The sequence below is a fragment of the Colias philodice genome, chromosome 26 (genome assembly GCF_061535455.1).
Source record: "Colias philodice isolate Cphi_HAF_F1 chromosome 26, ilColPhil1 Martin Lab GWU primary, whole genome shotgun sequence".
Taxonomy (NCBI): Eukaryota; Metazoa; Arthropoda; class Insecta; order Lepidoptera; family Pieridae; genus Colias; species Colias philodice.
Window position 1 is genome coordinate 8909359 of NC_143111.1, and position 23247 is coordinate 8932605.

The 23247-nt window shown below is 33.9% G+C and overlaps 1 protein-coding gene across 1 annotated transcript in view; it reads left to right on the forward strand.

Moving 5' to 3' along the window:
* The window catches only part of kek5 (leucine-rich repeat, immunoglobulin-like domain-containing kekkon 5 protein), a 185917-nt gene extending 162957 nt beyond the window's left edge, over positions 1 to 22960 (forward strand). The window contains exons 4-5 of the mRNA XM_089711378.1: positions 18311 to 19763; positions 20189 to 22960. Of these exons, the coding sequence (XP_089567504.1) occupies positions 18326 to 19763; positions 20189 to 21246 (2496 nt within the window). The 5' untranslated portion in view covers positions 18311 to 18325 and the 3' untranslated portion in view covers positions 21247 to 22960. The remainder of the gene's footprint in view (positions 1 to 18310; positions 19764 to 20188) is intronic.
* Positions 22961 to 23247: the final 287 nt, after the last annotated feature.

Genomic DNA, 23247 nt, shown 5'->3' on the forward strand with positions numbered 1-23247 from the left:
TTATATTTGGAAAATACATGAATGAATAAAAGAAAATACATGAATGAAAAAATCAAGAACGTATATGACCCGTACTTTAGCTAGCCTAAACATTACCTACATTATTTTTGTATGATAATGTAGTATTATTTTATATTTTATAATTGTATCAAGTGCTACTTCTACTTTCTAGAAAAAAATCTTACAATGTAATATCTTTAAGAAACCTCGGTGCATACAGATCCCTAAGCAATTCCTTTTCAATCTTCACTGATAAAAGTCCCAAGGGTATAGGTTATTTTGTTATTCCATCTAGACTTAGAAAATGTAATTTATTGAATGTGAAACATCTGTAATGGGTTTTCGAAGGAGTTTATTAAACCTTTAAAAGACAAAGTAATAAATTATTTCCGGTGTTTCGCAAAAAATTGAGGTACCTACAAGTAACCAGCTTTCTGCCCGCGGCTTCGCCCGCTTTTTCTAAAACCAAATCAATTATATACTAAAACCTTCTTCTTGAATCACTCTATGTATTAAAAAAACCGCATCAAAATCCGTTGCGTACTTTTAAATATTTAAGCATAGGGACAGAGCGATGGTGAAATATTAATGTTTGTACAGAATCAATTTAAACTTAACATTAAATTTCCACCTAATTATAAGTCTCCGCAGTTTGAGATAAAACATAATAATCTTAACATCCCGCCATTATTATAATACTATAAACATTATGCTACCACGCACATATAAAATTAATTTTATCTTCAAATAACGTCTACAACGGTATCATAACGGAGTTAGACTTCCGACAATATTCTCAACCATATAATTAGTGTTACGTGTAATTATAAAAACGTGTTATTACGTGAAACTACAGTTTTATAAAACGTAGGTACATACTATGTTACGGTATATGTGAAAATTCCGACATAATGACGTCGGGCCGGCGCGCAATTAAAATTTTTATTTGGACTGCATGCTCTCTGTGTCGTTTAATCTTTTTTAACGATGATCGGGATATTAATTTTGTAATACGTTTCGCATTTTGCGGTTGAGAATGCGAGACACGTGGGTAATGTTAGCGTATTCAGATGAAAATGAAACGGTGTAATACTATAGCTTTTATTAAATTGTTTGTTGAATTGAAGCTTTTTAAACTGTATACTCAAATTCTAGAAAAAGAGGTGGTGGAATCCTTAGTTTCTGAATTCAAACTTCTATTAACAGGTACACTTGTAAAAGATTATACGACGAAGAAAGTTTTGAGTTTGATTAAAGACTACTAAGGATTTCAAGTCAATTCATTCTGTTAATAAAATTCCAAACATTTAATAATAAATTTCGCAAAAGCACATTAATAAGTGTCGACTCTTCACAAACAATATAAATAATGAAATTTCGCACACGAATACCAGCTATCGAAATATAATTTCTCTCAATGCAGCCATGTCAAGCGAACCGACCAATTATAAGAGATGAGCCGAACATTGGTTTCACCGAATACGACTATTCGATAAAACGAATATTCGGTTCACCCAGATACCTATGTTTTGCATTAAGTTATTACCTTTTTACCAGCCTACTTTAATTGAAAACAAAGCTTCAGTGATGAAAGCTTCAATCTAAAATACTTACCTCATTACACTGTACTATACTGTACACTTAAATCATGATAAAACACGGGTCTTAACAGTAAAAACTTGACTATCACTTTGTCGAACATAAGGTGATTCAGCCGAATATGAATATTCGGTAAAGCTGCCGAATATGCCGAATACCGAATATAAAACGAATATTCGGTCCATCTCTACCAATTATACCTTTAATTTGCGCTGCATGTCTTTTAATCCCCAGTTTGATATTTCTGTAAAACTGGACGCAATTATCCATTTCACATGTCGGAAATAATGGCACATGTTTCGTTAGTTATTAGTTCTACTTGCCCGTAAGGTATTTGGAACCAAGATTATTAAAACGGTAGTTTTTTTCGTAATTAGGAGTATAGAAAAGATTGTACGTCGATGTCAGAAAAATCTTTTAATTACCTATGACTTGAGATGCAGAAATTAGCTAGTTTTGTTCATCCTTACTTTCTGTTTACATGCATTACTGTTTAGATAACTTATCACATTTTTTTTAATATATTAAGAGAATGCGATATACTTGAGAGATATTATATACCTACTTCAGAAGTTGCTGGTGGAATCGGCTCTATAGTTAGACTGATGACTGATGTCTGTGTATACCAAATTTTGTAGTTGAAAGTTTTGATTTTTTGGCTAGACTTTTTGCTAGGATTACAGTTATTAATTATAATAAAAATAAACATCTGATACGAAATCTCAATCCGTTGTATATTAAAAATACATACCCCGTACGGCGTGCAGTATTCATCATGCAGTAATTCCTAATTTTAGCAGCAATCAATAGTAGTAATGCACATCATGGCTTGCTTCGTTTCCACAATGCGTTGTGGTCGTATAACATGACAGAACACAGGACCACAGTGAACTATGTGGTCCTTGTGACTCACAATACCTAAGTGGTTTGTGATAAGCCATAACATGGGAATAAGGGTGTTTAAAGTGACCATAACGCTTTGTGAATTGGTAGTAGAATGAATTTCTGTTTTTGAACATAACATCCTTACTTATATGATAATGCGAAAGATTGTTTGTCTTCCACATCATACGAATTTATAATATGACTAGCTGTTTCGGTAAACGTTGTTCTGCCTTACTCTTATCACTTAAGGGTATGAAAAATAGATGTTCGATTCTTAGACTTACCCAATACACATACAAAATTTCACGAGAATCGATCAAGCCGTTTCCGAGAAGTTTTAACTACAAACACACATGCGATATATTATTATATTAGATTAGATATGCCAAAGTTTGTTTGTCTTTCGATCACAACACACGATGTTATAATATGATTTTTTGCTATGGAGATATATGGAGAGAGGAATATAGGCCACTTTTAATTCACTTTGACAACGCAGGCGAAGCTGCGGGCAATTGCTACCTTTATTATATTTTCCTACTATATTTTGCTTATGTTTGAGACTATACATATATTGAGTGAATTGGTATTAATATTTGCGATACGAATGATTTCGTTTTTGTCGATACTGAATCGTGTTAAACATAAATCTATTATTGTAACTAAGTTGAATAGTTTTCTCAGTAAAGAATTCTTGAATAACAATTTCTCCTATCTACCTATATAAAAGTTTTACATTTGTAAATGTTTTAGTTAGAAATTGTTTCTTATTATTAACTACATAGAGAAATTAATACAAATTATCATAGTAATCTTACTTGCGTGTTTACGTTATTGTGTAATATGTATCACACGTATGTCCCTTGGCCCAATGGAGGACATTAAACTATGCATGTGTCCCCGGGGACCGTCCCACTCTGATGCTAAGAGGATTGTGTTTAATTATTACCTGAGATAAACGGCTTGGCTAAATTACTGTGTGTACAATTACAAGTTTACATATGTGTGCATAAAATTATAGCTAGCTTTTGGCCGCGGCTTTGTTCCTTAAAACATATGCATTTTCAATATTTCACCTTACACAATGCAAAGACTTTCTTCTTCTTTCTTCGATAAATTAAACTAGCTGTGCCCTGCGGTTTTATCCGCACTGCACCACTCTTGTTGCGTGATGATATAATATAGCCTATAGCCTTCCGCGATAAATGGGCTATCTAAAACCGAAAGAATTATTCAAATCCGCCCAGTAGTTCCTGAGATTAGCGCGTTGAAAAAACAAACAGACAAACCCTTTAGCTTTATAATATTAGTATAGATTAATACATGAATACCAATTGCTAATACCAAAACTAGTAATTCTTAAAAGCATATTGAAGATAATATTACCTTTCCTATAAATATTTTAAGAGACAGTGCATAAAAACTTAAACTCAGATTTAGTCTAGATTCTAGACTAAATCCTATAACAGTTTATTTTAACACACGATAGCTAACGACCTAAAGCGTCGCTTCAAGATAAGCGATAAAAAATATCCTACAAACATAAAAAGCTTAGGTGTAGGTTTAAAGCATGTTATTACTATGAACAAGCTAGACTTTATTTAAAAACGTATTGTTATCGTTTATCTAGATTAATTATTTATCAGTGCACCTATTAATTTAATTTTTATACAATACCTTCATCCCATAAAACTTTAAAGTTTACGATTTTACAAATAACATTAACATTTGCATTTTGTGTTGAAAAATCACATTCGTATAGTTTGAAAACAAAATTCAATTCAACGTTCAATGGAATTTTATTTTACAATATCAGACGGGATCGTAGCATTAAACGTAAAAATTCATGACTCTGTGTTGCGATGCAAAGGAATTTCATATTACATATATGTACTTATAGCAATTTTTACGTACTACAGGCTATTTATAATGTACATTGTCTTGGTAAAAGTAGGTTTCGTTCTCGACTTTATAAGAATATTATTTTTATATAAAACATACATTTAATATAGTATTTTTGTAAGATGTGAACTAGGTTCGGAATTATATTTTTTGTTGTAACTTTCCATGATTAAGAAATAGGTGTAGGTAATAGAATACCAACTTAATGTTATATATCTTATATCACTATACTAGCTGCTCCCCGCGGTTTCATCCCCGTGGCTCCACTCCTGTTGGTCATAGCGTGACGATATAATTTATAGCCTATAGCCTTCCTCGATAAACGGGCTATCTAACACCGAAAGAATTTTTCAAATCGGACCAGGTTCCTGAGATTAGCGCGTCCAAACAAACTCTTCAGCTTTATAATATTAAGTATAGATTACATAGAGACAAATAATGAATATAGTTTAAAAACCTCAAAAACACGCTTAAACTTATGAAATTATAGTATTGTCACCGATCCTTGATAAATGTACAAAGTTTGAATTAAATCTGTCCGTTTAAAGTGGGTCAAAATCTAGTCTAAAGGAGTCTAATGGAATGGTTACTTAATATACAGGTGAAGCTAGTAAAAGGGTGTTAAAAAATAGGAGAGGATGACCCATCACTGTGTATTAGATACTTACATAATAATAAAAAAAATGTGTGCGTGTACTAGTGTACACACGTAAGAAGTGAAACTTCTTTATGACCCTATTTTTCAAAAGATAATTTACTATATGCAACTTTACAGAAATATGTCGAATCACGCGAGGTAGGGATAAGAAAAAGATGGCGCGTAACGGAAAAATGTCACGCGTAACGAAAAAATGTTACATACTTACACTAAATTTTTTTCCAACCCCGATAAAGAAGTTTCACTTCAATAATTGAATATTATTTACATGAGATATGGAATGTTTGCAAGACCTCTTACACTGAAAACTGGCATGGCAACAGAAAATGTAACCATAACAAGGCTACACCCACACTCGAACACACATGTAAGACTCAGCCTACACTAAAACGTACACGTGTGTGCGCTGAGCCTTATATTAATATCCCGGTACATGTGACCGGAAATCTCCAGGGGTGGCGGACAAATATCGAAATTAACAAACAATACGCAATCATGTGCGACTGTCCGGTTGTTACAATGAGTTTTACCGACCTTCAAGAATGATAATCTTGTTTGTTGTGGTGTTTTTTGAGTATTTGTATTGAGTCTTTGTATCGAAAAAAGTTCAGGAGATTAAAGGTTGCTTAAACATTAATAAAAAAACCTTAAATCAATTTTCAATTTAAATATCAGTCTTTAGTTGGTCTCGTATCAGCAGCTCATTGTTTAATTGAAAATTTTTTGAAGTGAAACTTCTTTAGGTGCGCTGTGAGTAAAATTTCAAGGTCGCGTCTTAACAATATCGTCACGTCATGGAGTAAGGTGACGATTTTGGTATCTTTGAATCTTGCCAAAGAAGTTTCACTTCTGACACGCTCGGCACACACGCTTTTATAAATCGATTTCTTTTATTCTCTAGCATTATGCGAATATTTTTATTTGGTAGTAAGTAAAATCTAACTCATATATATGAATATCTACGCGTAAACCCAGGTGTAATTACATATAGTGTTTAAATTGGTCTAATTCAGTATTCGAGGTCAAAAACACAGTAATTAGTCACTTTCCGACACGGTAATGTACTAACATTAGGTTAATTAGTCGTTTCCGATCTACTAACGGACAAACAAAACAAACATTTCATTTAATGTGGGCGATATGTGTGGTACAATGTTTTTAACTGTTTATTTGTATCATTGTAGCTCAGAAACGATCGATGCATTGTGGATACCATTTTTTTTCTTTATTGAAAGTCTTGTAAGCAGGTTTTATTTATATAAACTATTATATTCTATTCTATATGTAATAGATTAAACGGACACAATCAATTGCAAAAATTTTCATCCCCTATTTTCACCCTTCAGGTGTCGATCTTAGACAATTTTGGAAATTTCTTCGAAATCGGTGCTGTGGTTTTGTTTTATAAGTGTAACAAATAGACAAACTTTCGAATTTATAAAATTAATACGGATTTATAATTTCAGGAAAATCGCTGAAAAATATATTCATCTCTTCGTCTAAGTTCGAATGAATAATTAAATAATTATGACATTTAAGCGTTATGAGGGTTGCGGGTTCGAATCCCGTCTGTTAAAATTTAATATGTATGACATTGTTTGTTAGTGGTATGTTATGTAGAAAATGATATTTAATATTAATTTGGAGTAAATGAGGGTTGATATTAATTATGAATGCGTGAAGATAAGGAAACGATGAACGGATTGTGATGGAATTTGTCATCAATGATAATGTTTGCATAATTTGTGTGATATCCTAGTTACTAATATTATAAACGCGAAACTTTGTGAGGATGGATTGATGGATGTTTGTTATTCTTTCACGTAAAAACTACTGAACCGATTGCATTGAAATTTTGTATGTAGGTAACTGAAGACCCAGAATACGACATGCTACTTTTAATCTCGGAAATCCCACAGGAACGGGAACTATGCGGGTTTTTTTTGATAACGCGGGCGAAGCCGCGGGCATATATCTAGTTAGTATAATATATCGTTTATTATTAAAACTTTTCTCTTAGCTTATGTTTGTATGAAAAAAAAGGATATTTGTGTGTAGATAATTATGTATGTTCGTCTCACACAGCTGTATATTATGGCTGTATCCATTGTGACGAAATTAAATATGAAAGTAAAATAATTTTCTTTTTCTCCTTTTGACAAATTAACTGAAAATAGAACGAGAAAGAAAGACGTTTTTAACACTACATGTACTAAAACAGTTTTTGCTAATCACCAATTTAAAGCAAGGTCCATCTACCTCTATAATCGTCTTAATAATATTTTGGATATAAATAGACTTAATCATCGTGATTTAAAAAAAACCAGTTATACATTATTTAAAAACACTTTCCTATGAGGATACTGAGGCGCGTCTACACTACATTTTATAATCTGTTTGAAATAAATATATTTTTCATTTTCAATTTATTACCGAATGTTTCTGACAACGCGTTAAATAAATAATAAGAGATGTTTTATAGCTAAATAATAATAAATAGCTTGTATTTATCGGAAGCTTGTAATAAATGTGGGATTATCCCATTATCTTAATATATGAGCCTCTCGTTATTAACAATTTTTACTATTCAATATTACTAAAAGTTTTTACATGTAGGTAGATAAATTATACGATTATTTTGTGTTATACTTAGTGTGACCCGTGGCGTTACTCGAAGTTTAAAAGTGGTTAATAACCTTGACTAACATATTTCTAGCTTATTATTTAAGGACTAAGTGAATTGTTATTATAAAATTTTAAGCTGTCTTGCAAAATTGGTCGAAATAGGTTCAGCCGTTTAAGTGTGTTAAACTGAAAACTGACACACAGAACTAGGCAACAATTTGCTTTTTTTCTACTTAAAACTAATACTAATGAATTTGTTTTTATACATATTGTGTAGATAATAAATGTGTTATGTGAAATAAGTAAGAAAATACAATATAATAAGGTTTATTACGAACAGACAATTAAATTCAATTAATATGTAACGCGGTCAGCGGATATAATATTTCAATATGCTAACTTAATTGTTTTATTATTACCCGTAGGCTTTATTATACTATAATTATTTATTCATTACTCTGTTTGTTAAAAGCAGTGTATAAACACCCATAATAATTACTAGCCGCGTCCCGCGGTTTCACCCGCCTTACTCAGCTCCTGTTGGTCTTAGCGTGATGATATATAGCCTATAGCTGTGGCCTATAGCCTTCCTTGATAAATTGGCTATCTAACACCGAAAGATATTTTCAAATCGGACCAGTAGTTCCCGAGACTAGCGCGTTCAAACAAACAAACTCTTCAGCTTTACAATATTAGTATAGGTAGATTTAATATTAGATAAGTAAATTAAATGATAACTTTAGTATTTAATTTTTTTCGGTGCCACGGTCTACTATTTTAATTATGATACTGAAATACAAACTTATTTATTTTGTATTCCTGCGACCTTGATTCTTTTCTGAAGTGCCTTAAATGTACCTACCTACTTTAGATTTAATTTAAATATGTTCAGCTACTTTATAAAAACAAACACAATTATTTTTTGTTTATCATTTAGATTCTTCGTCTTATTTTGAAAAGCCAAGCAATTAGAGATACAAAGTATAAACAAACACACAAAAAAATTATAACGCACTACACTTTGATTGGCAAACAATGAAAAACACAAACATTATCAATAAAAGCGCAGCCCGTAGCGGTGTTTAGCGTCCATTAACAAATGTACTTTCACTGTAGCAACCGTGAATGACCTTAATAAACGTAATTGGAATTATTGTTTGTGTGAATTGATAGCAAGAATTGCATCATAAAGGGGAATTGGATTCCTTTAAGGGCTGATTTTTCAATCCTTGGTTAAAACTTATTCGTCGAATAATGTATAAAACTACCATTTTAAGAACGTATTCTACTTGCCCGCATTTGACAGTTTACGTGACATTTTAATATTATCGTGTAATACTTAATTGGACGGATAAGTTTTATCCAAGCATTGAAAAATCGGCCCTAAATTATATAATTTTGTATGCCATCTGAAAGACAGGGTATTAGTTTTAGTTAGATATGAAAATCTTTCATATTTTTATGAGATTTTAGGCCGAAATAGATGTTATATTAATTGAGTAAACATTTGTATATTTTCTATTACTACACGAAACAATGTAACATTGTAGTATTTACTCAAATAAATTAATAGCAGTGCTAGAAAACACTTGTGGTGTGTCGACCACTGTCGGCCTTGCGGTTTATCTCTAATTACGATACAATAGAGATCCACGTTTTATTTATATTAGTTGTTTATATACTAGAAAAATGAAGTAATATAATTTGTTTGTAAGTCTAAGTAATTCTGAAGAATTTTCTTTTAATGAGACATCTCGATAATTTCTTTATACATAACATAGAACCGCGTAGCTTGGGTTCCAATAAAAACTGACATTTATTAATCAAAAACCACAGAGTATAAACAGCCATTAGACAAGTAAAAACTACGTCACCAATAGCATAAAATATATAGGTATACTCTAAGGAAACACAATTGCATATTTTGATATACAATCAATAGGAAGCAATCTAAACAGTACATAATATAGTACCTATAGTTATAGGCATTACTGAAAGCAAAAAGAATTTATTCGTTACTAGAGGTCCGCCCCGGCTTCGCCCGTGGTACATATTTCGCAATAAAAGGTAGCCTATGTCCTTTCTCGGGTATCAAAATATCTCTATACCAAATTTCATGCAAATTGGTTCACTAGTTAAGGCGTGATTGAGTAACAGACAGACAGACAGAGTTACTTTCACATTTATAATATTAGTATGGATTATTATTCCTATCTTTTACGCGGTTTCATTCTTTCTATTCAATAACGACATAATTCGTACTTCTATGACGGTCGCGGTGTGACCACATAACAGACAAAGTTATGACTATTTTACGTCTACCCTCAACCGTTTTTATATCCTCATGACATGAATACCGAAACTACTTTTTTATCACATGAATATTTCAATTTTCGCTACACTTTTTCTCGAAATTCATAACATTTGTCACCTTAAATGGATCAGCCAAACGGTCAGTTTGGTCAATATGTTGATAAATAACACGTGTAGGTATCTTGGCCCACGGGGACGGTCCCATCCAGGGGCCACTTATAATATTCGAGATATTTCCTCGATGTTTTCGCTTTTATTACAGCTATACGTCACGTATGAATTATGGTACATGCCTGTGATGTTAGATGGTATATTTTTGGCGTATTATAGTTTGGTAGAATGATGTTATTTTTATTGTTGGTGAATATCATCGTATTGCTATACAACGTAGCTTATTAGTTAAAACTGATATAACCTTATAATATGATCAATATTTTTAACTGAATATTAGGACTTTTACCATAAAAAATAGCATACTCAGAATTATTTTCCTATCTTTTCTATACGTTGAATATCAATACCTAATTATACAGCATAATAAGGGTATACTAGCTTATTATACAATATGATAGCATATTATGTAAATAATTAAAGTATCAACAGCTAATTAGTAGGTGTATACCTAAATAGGACACTAGTCTTGTGAAAGACCGACTTCAACAAAAGAGGGTGCATCCAACAGTTGATTTGCGGCCAGAACTAATGAAGTATGGAAACTGCATTTGCATTGGAAATAGCTATTTAATTATTTATCAAGTGGATTGGAATAAAGGTATTGATATGGTTGAAGGTATTTTTTAGTTGTTTAAATTAATAAGTTTGTATATGATATTGTGAATGAAGTGTAGTAGGAAAGAATTCAAGTTTTATGGGGCAGTTTTATGTGTAAGATAGTGTACGAAATATTCTGCTATCTATACTAATATTATAAAGCTGAAGAGTTTATTTGTTTGCTTGTTTGAACGCGCTAATCTCAGGAACTACTGGTCCGATTTGAAAAATTATTTTGGCGTTAGATAGCCCATTCATCGAGGAAGGCTATAAGGCTTATAATATATCATCACGCTAAGACCAACAGGAGCGGAGCACTGCGGGTAAAACCGCGGAGCACAGCTAGTAATCTATACATATAATAAATCTGTAGAGAGGCCAATTCTGTACATGAAATATATTTAAAAAAAACTATGAAGGGGTGATAAGGGATCGCTACTGATGCCAAAAATGCAATCAGTAAAATTTTTGTCTGTCTGTCTGTCTGTCTGTCTGTCTGTCTGTATATTCGTTATAGAAACAAAAACTACACGACGGATTTTAACCAAATTTGGCACAATTATTCTTCATACTCCTGGGCAGGTTATAGTAAAAGAATCATGTAAATCGGTGTAGAAACACCAAAGTTATACATAAAATATGCTATAAGTCATCGCGCGTGAATTACAGAATCATGCCATAAGGATTATTTTTGTGTATCAGTTGCCGCGTTCGACGCGCTTCGCGGCGGGAGCTATAAAAAGGCGGCGGGTCCGCACCCGTTTCGCGTTGTCACGGCATCACGTGTGAACGGCTGAACCGATTTCGATAATTCTTTTCTATTATATTCCTTGAAGTACGAGGATGGTTCTTATGTAGAGAAAACGTAAATATGGGCGGGCCGGGCGAAGCCGGGGCGGACCGCTAGTATATAAATATAATGATTATAAGGTTAAATAAAAGTTAAAAAACATTTGCACTATTTGAGCAAGAGTTTTGTGGAAATGTATCAAAAACATTCGTATAGAATAAATAAATTATTTATTGTAGAGCAAGAATTAGGCTACAAATATGAAAAGTATGAAATATGACGGTTATATGAATGTAACGCGACCCTAATTCATATTCCAAATGACAAATAACCCATGTTACTCATTAAACCGTGAGCTCACCGAAGTTTTTTTCTACAACATATGATAATGGTAAAAAATATATTTCGTATACGTACAAGAAATAAGACAGACAGAAATACATAAATTAAACATAACCTTATAAGTTACTTAGTAACTAACTTTTTATATCTACACTATAAACTGATAGTATACGATGATCAGTCAATGCACATATTCTAAACTAGCTGTGCCCCGCGGTTTTACCCGCGTTGCTCCGCTCCTGTTGGTCTTAGCGTGATGATATAATATAGCCTTTAGCCTTCCTCGATAAATGGGCTATCTAACACGGAAAGAATTATTCAAATCAGACCAGTAGTTCTTGAGATTAGCGCGTTCAAACAAACAAACTCTTCAGCTTTATAATATTAGTATAGATCAGTATACCTAGATAATATCACTTTGATTGTATTTATGTGAAAATATAATATCTATGTATTAAAGCATAATAAATGCTCTGTGTAGATGTTCGTCACGTATGTTTGTGTGGGATAGCCTTTGTTAATATTTACTACCAATGGGTCGTGTTGACGCTTGAGACGGACTCTTGATTAAAATTGACAATTTGTCCAATTTGTTTTATTATTTATTTATTACTATTGGTTTTGGGTTATAGTTTTGAGAAAGGGTGTAGGTAAAGTAAAAATATATAGACACCTTGCTTTAACAGAAATGGCAAGTAATATTTGTTTATCTTATACATTAAATTAATTATTAAACAGGAAGTTAATGAACAGTTGCTTATCTACATAAATAAGAAACTTTCTTTATTCAAACATTCTTTAACATGTCTATGCAGTATGTAGTCATAGAAATCTTGTCAATAGTTTTGTGCCTTAAGTTCCATAATATATAAATATAGTATTTAAACGAAAATAATTAAATACGAAATCTCACCATCTAGCCGAAACATTTTTTCCAAGCAGGCACAAACAGAATTAGTCTGTCAATAGCGCCTTACCCTCATAAGGTCTCCCTCCTCCACCGTCTCCCTTCTCCCTTCCCCTGCGTCTCCCTTCGTCAATATCGCGACTCCAAATTACGACATTACACACGCGAAAGAGATAAGTTTATATGGTATTTCATTGTGTGATACGCGGTTTAAGTTAGGAGCGATTGCATTATTTGTTGGAAATCTGTTTTGGCATAGAATCTGCTGAGATTCAATACAAGCTGCGTACCGGGTATTAAGCCAGGGCTAAAAGCCAGTAGAAACTTATAAAAATTCAAAATAAGATAAGCTATAAACAGAAATTACTTACTAGAATAGCGCAATGAGAAAATGTTTATATTGTAGCAACAAAATAACATGATTTTATATCCTTAGTCCTTACATACTTCCATTACTTCCATTTTAGACATGTACGTTTTGCTTTACTACCATCGATATTTGATAATAATATATATCATTATTTCTCCCAAGCCAGTTATCGCTCATAGAGTTCTCTACACGAACCGCTATCGCCTGTACCTCACACCATTCGACTCACAATTATAAGTCTCAGATCACACGGAGCGCGAATTACTTGCCGCGCGAATGCTTGTAATTATCACAGTGCGTAGCGGGCCTAACGAGGCTTACGACCGATGCTCAAGGCTTAACCCTGACAGGTTCTGAGACATTTATCTTAATACTAAATTGCGAGAGACGCTCATGAACAGAATTATATGGTGTGAACTAGATATTACTTAAGGTACTAGCGTTTCGCTCGTGTAGGCAAAGAAAATCTAATGGAGATAAGGATGAGGTAAGAAGTAGCTGATGTCACTTTCTACTATCACGGACACAAAAATCATATAAAAAATCGCTCTGTTACGATGTGAATGAAAGATTAATAAACAAACACACTTTATTATTAAGGTTTTTAGGGTGAAACTCCAATCGGATCATGTAGCTTATGGAAGGTACTTTACCCTCTGTAAAATCAGTTCGGTATCTGTTACTAAATACAATCCTACGAAATATTTAGATCAGAAATGGCCGATTTGCTTGTATCTCCACTTTTATCATTTACTATGTGATGAATGTGAATTACACACAATTGGGTGACACAATTTTCCTTATACCCATAGTCTCTATGTATAGTAGGTACACTCTGTTATAGGTTAAAAATGGTTCCTTGAATATTTCCTGTGAAAAAGAAGTGGTCAAACCTGTATTACAAGTTACTGCATAATAATGGATCTTAGGAAAGAACACACTAATTGTATAAGCGAGTGATGCGAACATCCAGCAATATATTCAAAAGTGTTAGATTATAAAATCATTTTAATCATTTATTTCCATAGAAATTTTGAATATAAATTGCTTAAGTCGTATAATTTATTGTTGGACTAGGTATTCGTTTATAATATATCTTATATATAAAATTCTCGTGTCACAATGTTAGTCTGCATACTCCTCCGAAACGGGTGGACCGATTCTCATGAAATTTTCTGTGCATATCGGGTAAGTCTGAGAATCGGCCAACATCTATTTTTCATATGTACCACGGGCGAAGCCGGGGCGGACCGCTAGTCTTATATATAAAATTCTCGTGTCACAATGTTAGTCTGCATACTCCTCCGAAACGGGTGGACCGATTCTCATGAAATTTTCTGTGCATATCGGGTAAGTCTGAGAATCGGCCAACATCTATTTTTCATATGTACCACGGGCGAAGCCGGGGCGGGCCGCTAGTAACTATATATATTTAACGTTAAGGTATACTCTTTAACCTTTCATTTACCAGACTATTAAAATTGATATACACGGCCGTAAATAAAAATAAGCAAATGGTGAATATAACTAGCTTATACGATGATGTTTGTTACACACATATTAAAAAAAAAAAGATGGAAAATTGTAAAATTAACTCCTTAAGAAGACCTGTTTGAAATCAATTTTACGACCTTCGATTTTTTTGAATTTTATTAAGTACTTCCAAGAATTAAAATGTCGGAAAATTTTAGTAAAATCCATTTCATTAGGCGCTACATAGCTTCCGTGTCAGCTCAATATTATGAAAGAAAGGCTTAAAAATTAATTTTCCAGAAGCTTGACCTCCGGTACGTTCGCATTTCCATACAAAAGAAGGTCTTATTATATTGGTTTTGTTTTCTTTCCGAGAATACGAAGCGAAGCGTGGGCGGGACTGATATTTAGACTAATTGTTGTCTAAGATAAAATGTTTAACTACGTGCTTAATATACCTGTTCTATAGGCTTTTGTACACTGAAAAAAAAAGTACCTATACAGAAAAGCATCACCTACTTAAATAGAAATAACATTATCTAATCAATATTTGGAAAGTATTTCTACATCAAACATTCCAGAAATAGACTTTCAATGAAAGATTTTGTTTGTTACAAAGCATAAATACTAAGCCAAAAGCTTTAAATTCAACGTTTATTTCAAATCAAATATCAATTTAGAGGAGTTTTCTAACTTGCTATTTAATTCCAAGTGTGCTCAATCATGACCATACAACTTCTTCAAATGTGAACCGACCCTTACCTACATTTGTTTACCTTAATTAATTTGTAAATGGGGATTATTTAAAAGCCTCTGTACCGAGAACAATCATAACGTGAAAATCGCCTGTAGAATGGAACTCTAGGTATAAACAATTTATTTTAACAAACAACTTCTTTAATGAAATAATTAAGAAATTAATTAAATTCCCGCGTACGTGATGTCTATCACTATTATTACATACTAGCTGGTGTTTTGATAAAAGGCCTATGTTCTTTCTCAGGGTCTAAAGATTGTCTATTGCCAAATTTCATCAAAATCGGTTGAGAGGTTTAAGCGGGAAAGCGTAACAGATAGACTGAAAGAGTTACTTTCGCATTTATAATATTATTATATTAGTAGGGATAGTATAAAACAAAGTCGCTTTCTCTGTCCCTATGTCCCTTTGTATGCTTAAATCTTCAAAACTACGCAACAGATTTGGATGCAGTTTTTTTAATACGTAGAGTGATTCAAAAGGAAGGTTTTAGTATGCAATTTTTTAGGTTTTAGACAAAGCGGGCGAAGCCGCGGACGGAAAGTAATCTAGATTCTATAGGATAAAGGTTATTCATTAAATTTTGTAATGTTCTTATGGCTGTGAACCTCGTTATAATAAGGGGATTAAATCGATGCACTTATCGTTCTATCATGTAGGTTTTTGAGATTAACGTCGCTCGTAATTTATGTGGTCTTATATTTTGCTCATATTTTCTTTTTAAAGATTTTTATATATTACTAGCGACCCGCCCCGGCTTCGCACGGGTGCAATGCTGATCTATACTAATATTATAAAGCTGAAGAGTTTGTTTGTTTGTTTGTTTGAACGCACTAATCTCGGGAACTACTGGTCCGATTTGAAAAATTCTTTCGGTGTTAGATAGCCCATTTATCGAGGAAGGTTATAGGCTATATTTCATCACGCTACGGGCAACAGGAGTGGAGCCACGGGGGTGAAACCGCGCGGAGAAGCTAGTACTAAATACACTACAGAAAAATTGTGAACGTTGTATAGGTATAAAAATATAGCGGCCCGCTCCGGCCTCCGGCATCGCACGGGTATAAAATACATAGCCGGGCGGCCGCAAACGCTACGTCCTGCAATTTTTAAATCTGTAATATCTTCGAAAATATTCACTTAAATCATACGGTGTAAAGGGCCATATAGATCTATATTAAATGAACAATGTATCCATGGTATTTAATTGTTTAAGGATTAATGCTGTATTGGTTAAAATCGCTTCGAAAATTAGCCATTATTTGTCGTAAAAAGTAAATGACAAAAAAAAGTTATTGTGGGTTATCCATAAGAGATAGACATATACCATCGCGGACTTTTCTGTAGACCTTTTCAATGTGTATAATACTTAGTACATTATTTTGATAAAACTCGTAGGGTTCAGCCTGCGTTTGCAATGTAAGCGGAATAAATGTAATTTTTTACGACATCACATTAGAAACCTCAAAAATAACAGTACTTCTCCACTACTTAATGGATCTTATTATACATATAAACCTTCCTCTTGAATCACTCTATCTATTAAAAAAAACCGCATCAAAATCCGTTGCGTAGTTTCAAAGATTTAAGCGTACAAAGGGACATAGGGACATAGGGACAGGGAAAGCGACTTTGTTTTATACTATGTAGTGATTCAGACAGCTGTGACGTAGATGATCTAAAATCACTTATTTTGTGTTTTGTTTTACTACATTATCTATGCTGCGAACGTAACCGTTATAATATAGACGTTGTTATGATATATCTTAAAAAGACGCATAATTATTATGCGTAAAATGCATGTACCTATTAAAAATATGATATAGAAAATGTAGAAATAGTTCATTTCAGTTCTTGTTTTTTCTTTAATCCCATATACATTTTATGTACTATTTAGACCTTGCAACATATAAACAATTATTCCTACGTACACTGCAAATACCAACATTCTCACTTGACATATTCCACTATAAAATTAAATAACACACCATTATTAATTTAAACCGTATAGGAAATTTAATTTATGAAGAGCTTTTCGACGAATCACTAAATAAAAATGTCAGTAGTTAAAAGTTATGGGTCATAAAGTTTTAAAACTAAAAAAAATAAACAGTCGATAGAACTTGGAATAAAAAGTTAACATCTCTGTTTATGAATGTTCGTATTACATTTACATCTGTTAATACTCTTGTGATGTGGATTTTCTTTGAGTTGTAAGGCTGGTTACACACTGTAGTTTGAAGTATTCATTACTTGAAATTCAGTATGAATGAAAGACGTAGTCAGATTGAAAGAAGTTCATTTATTAAATAAAAGCTTTATGTTACAAATAATATGAATCTGAATTCTTCACATATTCAATTATTACGCTCTTTGACCTCTACAACAACAAAATTAGGTACTAAACTTATAAGCTCGGTATGTTTTTAAGTGAAAGTAATTTAATAGCTAAAATTTAAATATAAAATAATCAATATATTTCAAAACCATGCGTTGTGTGAACACGCCCTACATCTCAACTCCCATGCGTGTTTTGCCGACTCTATTTTCAGATCCAACGTTTTATTGGCTTTATAATGCTTCCGAAAACACGCTCCTTAAGTGTCTCGGCTATATGTGGCCGGGCTATTTGCTGGCATGTGATTCCGATCCTTGTAATGAAGTGTTGAACTTTATTACGCGACTGCCCCAAAAGAGGATAATGTTTCCTGAAGGCGTTGCAGTGATTCAGTTAATAAATGCATGCGTGTGTTATTCTCAGCTTTCTGGCACAAATTTTAATATATTGTATGTCCTTGTCAGTATAAAAGTGTATCTCATTTAGCAGTTTTTCATTGTAGGAAATAATTTTCACCCCTTAAAACATATTGTCTTAATTATGCACAGAGTCCTAACCAGTAACTTTTCTCTTGTTACAGATTCCGAAAACTAAAATGGCGGCGCGGACACTACACAAACTATTAGTTGTAAGCCTGGCGCTAACAACTGTCGCTGCAGACTTCACGGCTAACTGCCCACAGGAATGCAAATGTGTTTGGGCGAGCGGCAACAAGCAGGCCGACTGTTCACAAGCTAACTTTCACGAAATACCCAAAACATTGAGCACGGAAATTCAAATCCTCGATCTCACCGGCAACGACCTATACGAAATCTCACGACACGCCTTCGAAGATGTCAGATTAATTAATCTTAAGAAACTCATCCTTCGAGACTGCAAATTATTAACCATCCAAAGGAATGGCCTCAGCGGTCTCGCTATCATGATCGAACTGGATTTATCGAAAAACGACCTGAAAACGTTACACGCGGAAACGTTCAGAGAAACCTCGAAAATTAGATGGATACTCCTCAATAATAATAAACTCGAAAAGCTCGAGGATGGTCTATTTAGCAACCTACCGTTCTTACAAAAAGTCGATCTTAGCAATAACCGTATAGTACAGATTGGTGTCAAAACATTCATGAACGTACCGAAACTTAATATACTTAGGCTCGATGGAAATAAGCTCGAGCACTTAAAAGAAGACGCGCTAAAATCGTTGACTTCCTTGTCCAATTTAGATGTGCACGATAACCCTTGGCGGTGCGATTGTTATCTCCAGCCCTTCAGAAATTGGTTGATGAGCAAAAAGCTTTACACTTCCCCGATATCGTGCGTCGAACCAGCTAAATTGAACGGTAAGCTGTGGAAGGAGTTAGATTCCAGTGATTTTGCTTGCCGGCCGAGCATTGTGTACCCTTCAGTCAAGAGTACGATACGATCAGCTGATAATAACATCACGTTATCGTGTCAAGTCAACGGCAATCCTCTCCCTGAAGTGAATTGGGTCCTTAACGCACAAATAATAGACGGAACATATAGATACCAAGGGGAGATTAAGTATGTATTAACGCAGAGCAATACTGAGAACAGTAGATGGTTGAATTTAACAATAATAGATGCTGGCAGTACGGATAATGGAATGTACTTATGTGTAGCTAAGAACTCAGGCGGAGTTGAAGAAAGAAATGTTACTTTATTTGTTACGCACACTGCTCCTGGAATAGTACCACCTACAGGAATGGATAGCAATATGCTACCAGTTCTAATCGGAGTATCATGTGCAGCAGCTATCTTGCTGATTATCCTTGTTATACTGTGTTACTGCTGCTGTAGAAGACGATCTTCGGATAAGAAGAAAGCAGATAATTCGAACGGAGAGGCACTTATTGAAGGGTCAGTGATCCCAGAAATGGAAAAGAGCCTGATTACGGCTGTGAATCCTGTAACCAAACCGCCACGAAGATACGACGTTCCACCATCAATCACCAGTGGCGGCACGGAAATGTCTGAGCTGAATAAAACCCTACTAGACAACGATTCAGTTTTCGGTAAGTTTTATTAATTAAGCACATAGTTACAGCTGTCATGAATCAAAAATTTCCAATTTGTACGAATATAATTGCACGCAAAATTATTCCCTTAATGGCTGATAACAATTTTCGCCCCGTAAAACAAAATATTCAATTACGAATGTATTTTGTGTGGATAGCTGCGACATTTAAAATTGATGGGAATAATAAGTTTGGAATTTGAGCATGCCGTCATAAATTGGGTAATACGAGAATATCTCCAAATGTGTAGTTTATCATATACGTACTAACAACGATTTTAACGTTTCTGTTGCATTCATAGTTAATAGCTGGTAACTAGTAGTTGTATCGTGTTAAATAGATTTTTATATATAAACAATACCGTTGTTAACTATTACGTAGTGTGTCGACTTTCAAATATTAATTTATCTTTCTTTTTGCAGCTCACAATGATGATGAAAAACGATCGCTCGACTTCGATCATCAAAAGCGATCACAAGATGCACTGAACGGTGACTACGGCCGGACGGACGGTAGAGCGTACCCACCGGACCTGCTCTCCTTCCCCGCTCGAGCAGCTCAGATATCTCCCGCAGCTAGCAACGCGTCCACTGTACCAGACACTAGCAGGCTCCAAGTGAACCCAGTCAGTCCGATCCATTCACCGATATACGGCATGACAACCAACCAAAACATCTTTAGAACGTTACCGTATTCCCGCTCGCAGTCACCCTTCACAGCTCCCATCACACCACCAGTAGTAACACCCAGACAAGGATATGTTACAATACCGAGACGACCTCGAGTTCCATCATGGTCTAGTACGGCCAGTACACAAATTTTGCCAAGCGCAGAAGCACAGGAACCGCTTTATGACAATTTGGGTTTACGAACAACTGCGGATGGCAGCTCTGTGCTCTCCCTCAACAAAGCGGGTTTAGAACCGCCATTTTCGCCCATGAGAAACAGACCACTACCAGCAACTCCGACATCTTATGCCAATTCCCATCCCGTTTACTATGCACCTATTGAGGAACAAGAACCTGCTCCATCACCAGTTCCTCCGCCCTTCACACCTACGAGAAATAGTATTAGTTCACAATTATCGACCCAACTCTCTACCCCTGGTCCACAGGAACCTATCAATCCGAGAATGAGTTGGACGGCGAAAAGTACATCAACTCCTCAACCCGAGCCGAGAAAACTTGTAATGGACAATAGAAATTCAGATTCGCATGCTGACACACTGAATCGTAGGGGAAAACCAGAAACAGGCTCGCTCAGGCGAAACGCTAGAATCGAAAAGGAAGACAGTTCGCCGTCGAAGGAAGATCCGAGAAAGAATGAAAGCAACGTGTCCATGAATCAGTCCGGAACGATGAACAGGAGCGGAAAGATCCCACCGAGGCCGCCGCCTAAACCTAAGAAGAAACCGACCACAGACGTGAGTCCCAGCGAGCCACTGTTCGAAGACGAAGGCGAGGATGGTACAGAAGTGTAGTGCCAACAGCATCTCAGTTATACAATGTGCCAATGAGCTTGTAGTGATAACGTCGCAGTGAATATCAGTGAATAACAATGACAAGTGACATTTGATTTTTGCGGTGCTCGTGTAAATAACTGTCGTGCTAGATTTTTTACAATTGCGTACAATTATCGTATGGACCATTTTGCGAGTTTTAACATAAGTATTGTAATTAGAGTACGCCATCGAGTTAAGGATCGTATTGTACACTTACGTGTTAAGTATTTATTTGTTTGTTTAGACATCGAAACGGTAGCTACTCATCGCTTGCCAATTGCGAAGGCATATCTTGATCCATTTTAAGACTGATTATTATTCTAAATTGGTTCTACATTCCGTGTTTGTTCATTGAAATTCCAGATTATGCAAGCCTAACAATGCATTTGTTTTAAAATTAAATTATTTAGGAATATTTGGAAGACTGAAGAGATTTAGGCGCTTTCGACTATTGATCACGTCAATAGTCTGTAGAAAGCGCATTATAGGTGTATCCTTAACCTTCATTTCACATTCACATTGCGCGGTTTTATACATATTAAATTAGGACTCATTGTAAATCCCATTTTACCAATTAACAGTCAATTACTTCATATAAAGTTGTATTTTAAAATTAACGAGTGCAATAAGCGTGAATCATTTACTAAAGTTTTTAACTGTTTAGTTAATATCGTTTTAGTTACGTATACAGTGATTTTTTACATTTTGCCGATCGGAGTCTTTTATTGTAATTATTTTATAGTGCACTTTTTGCGTGAACGTCGCTAAGTTCCTAACGTTATTGTACATTAGCATTTTATATCGATCATGCACCGTTATTTTTATATTTACGTATGTTTTATGAATTATTTTAATCATAGCGTTGTAAATAATTTTAAGTTGTCTTAACATTATATATCGCAAAAACTTAATTCCAATGGTGCGTTTTGTGAATTTTTTGTATTCAATTTCAGTTATATTTTCAATTTTAACGAAGTTTTCAGACTTTTTTAAGATGAAATATGTACTGGTGCTTTTATGTCGATATTTATTTTTGTATTCGTACTTTTTTATTCGTAAAGGACACTTATGTAAACAATATATTATATGTTGACGTTTATTTTAAGTATGAAGTTCGTATTGTGATGATCTTATTTAACTTCGAACTGACCAGAATAGTTTTATCCATTTTATTTTGTATAGATATTCGTATTATATCCAAGAAACTGAGGAATTCCATTAATGTTTTATCATCTTTTGTGAACAAGGGATTCTTTTTTTGTAGACCAGCTATTAGTTTGTGACATTATTAAATCATCAACTTTTTACAACTTTTTTGAGATTTTTTTAACTGGTCAGTGTAGACATTTTACCTTAAAATTGTGATGTTTTAACTTCATTTTAACATATGATATCCATTGTGTATTGTATGTTATTTTATACATAAGAAAAAAAGCTTATTTGTATGGAATCGTACAAATTTTATTGTATTCTATATTTTATGTGCAGTCGGTACTTGCATGCATCTGTTAAATATTCGAATAAAATATTTGTTTTAATGACTTTATTTGCCGACTGTACTCTGGTGAGTTGTCAGCGCGATGGTACAATGTATGTATGAATTTCTACAAAGTTTACTGTAGACATAATGTTTTATAGTTTAAACGCTACATGTAAATACAGACATTATAAACTGATTAAAGCTATATTTCAGTAATAATATGTGTTTTCTTTATCCATTCTCTTAGTATTAATTTGTAGGTATAAATATATATGAACATTACAAAGTATTAGGTCGCCTTATTCTTGGGAGAGATCTTTGCCAGATAAAAAATACATAACATTATCCTTAAAGAAAATATAAATCTACGGAAGGAATCGAACCCTGAGCCCGAAGCGTAATGAGTATGCTTTAAAGATAATAACACAAGTTTCAAAACTTAACTTAGTAGTCTTAGTTTGTCATTCTTTAAAACAATTGAAATCGATTATACACTATTT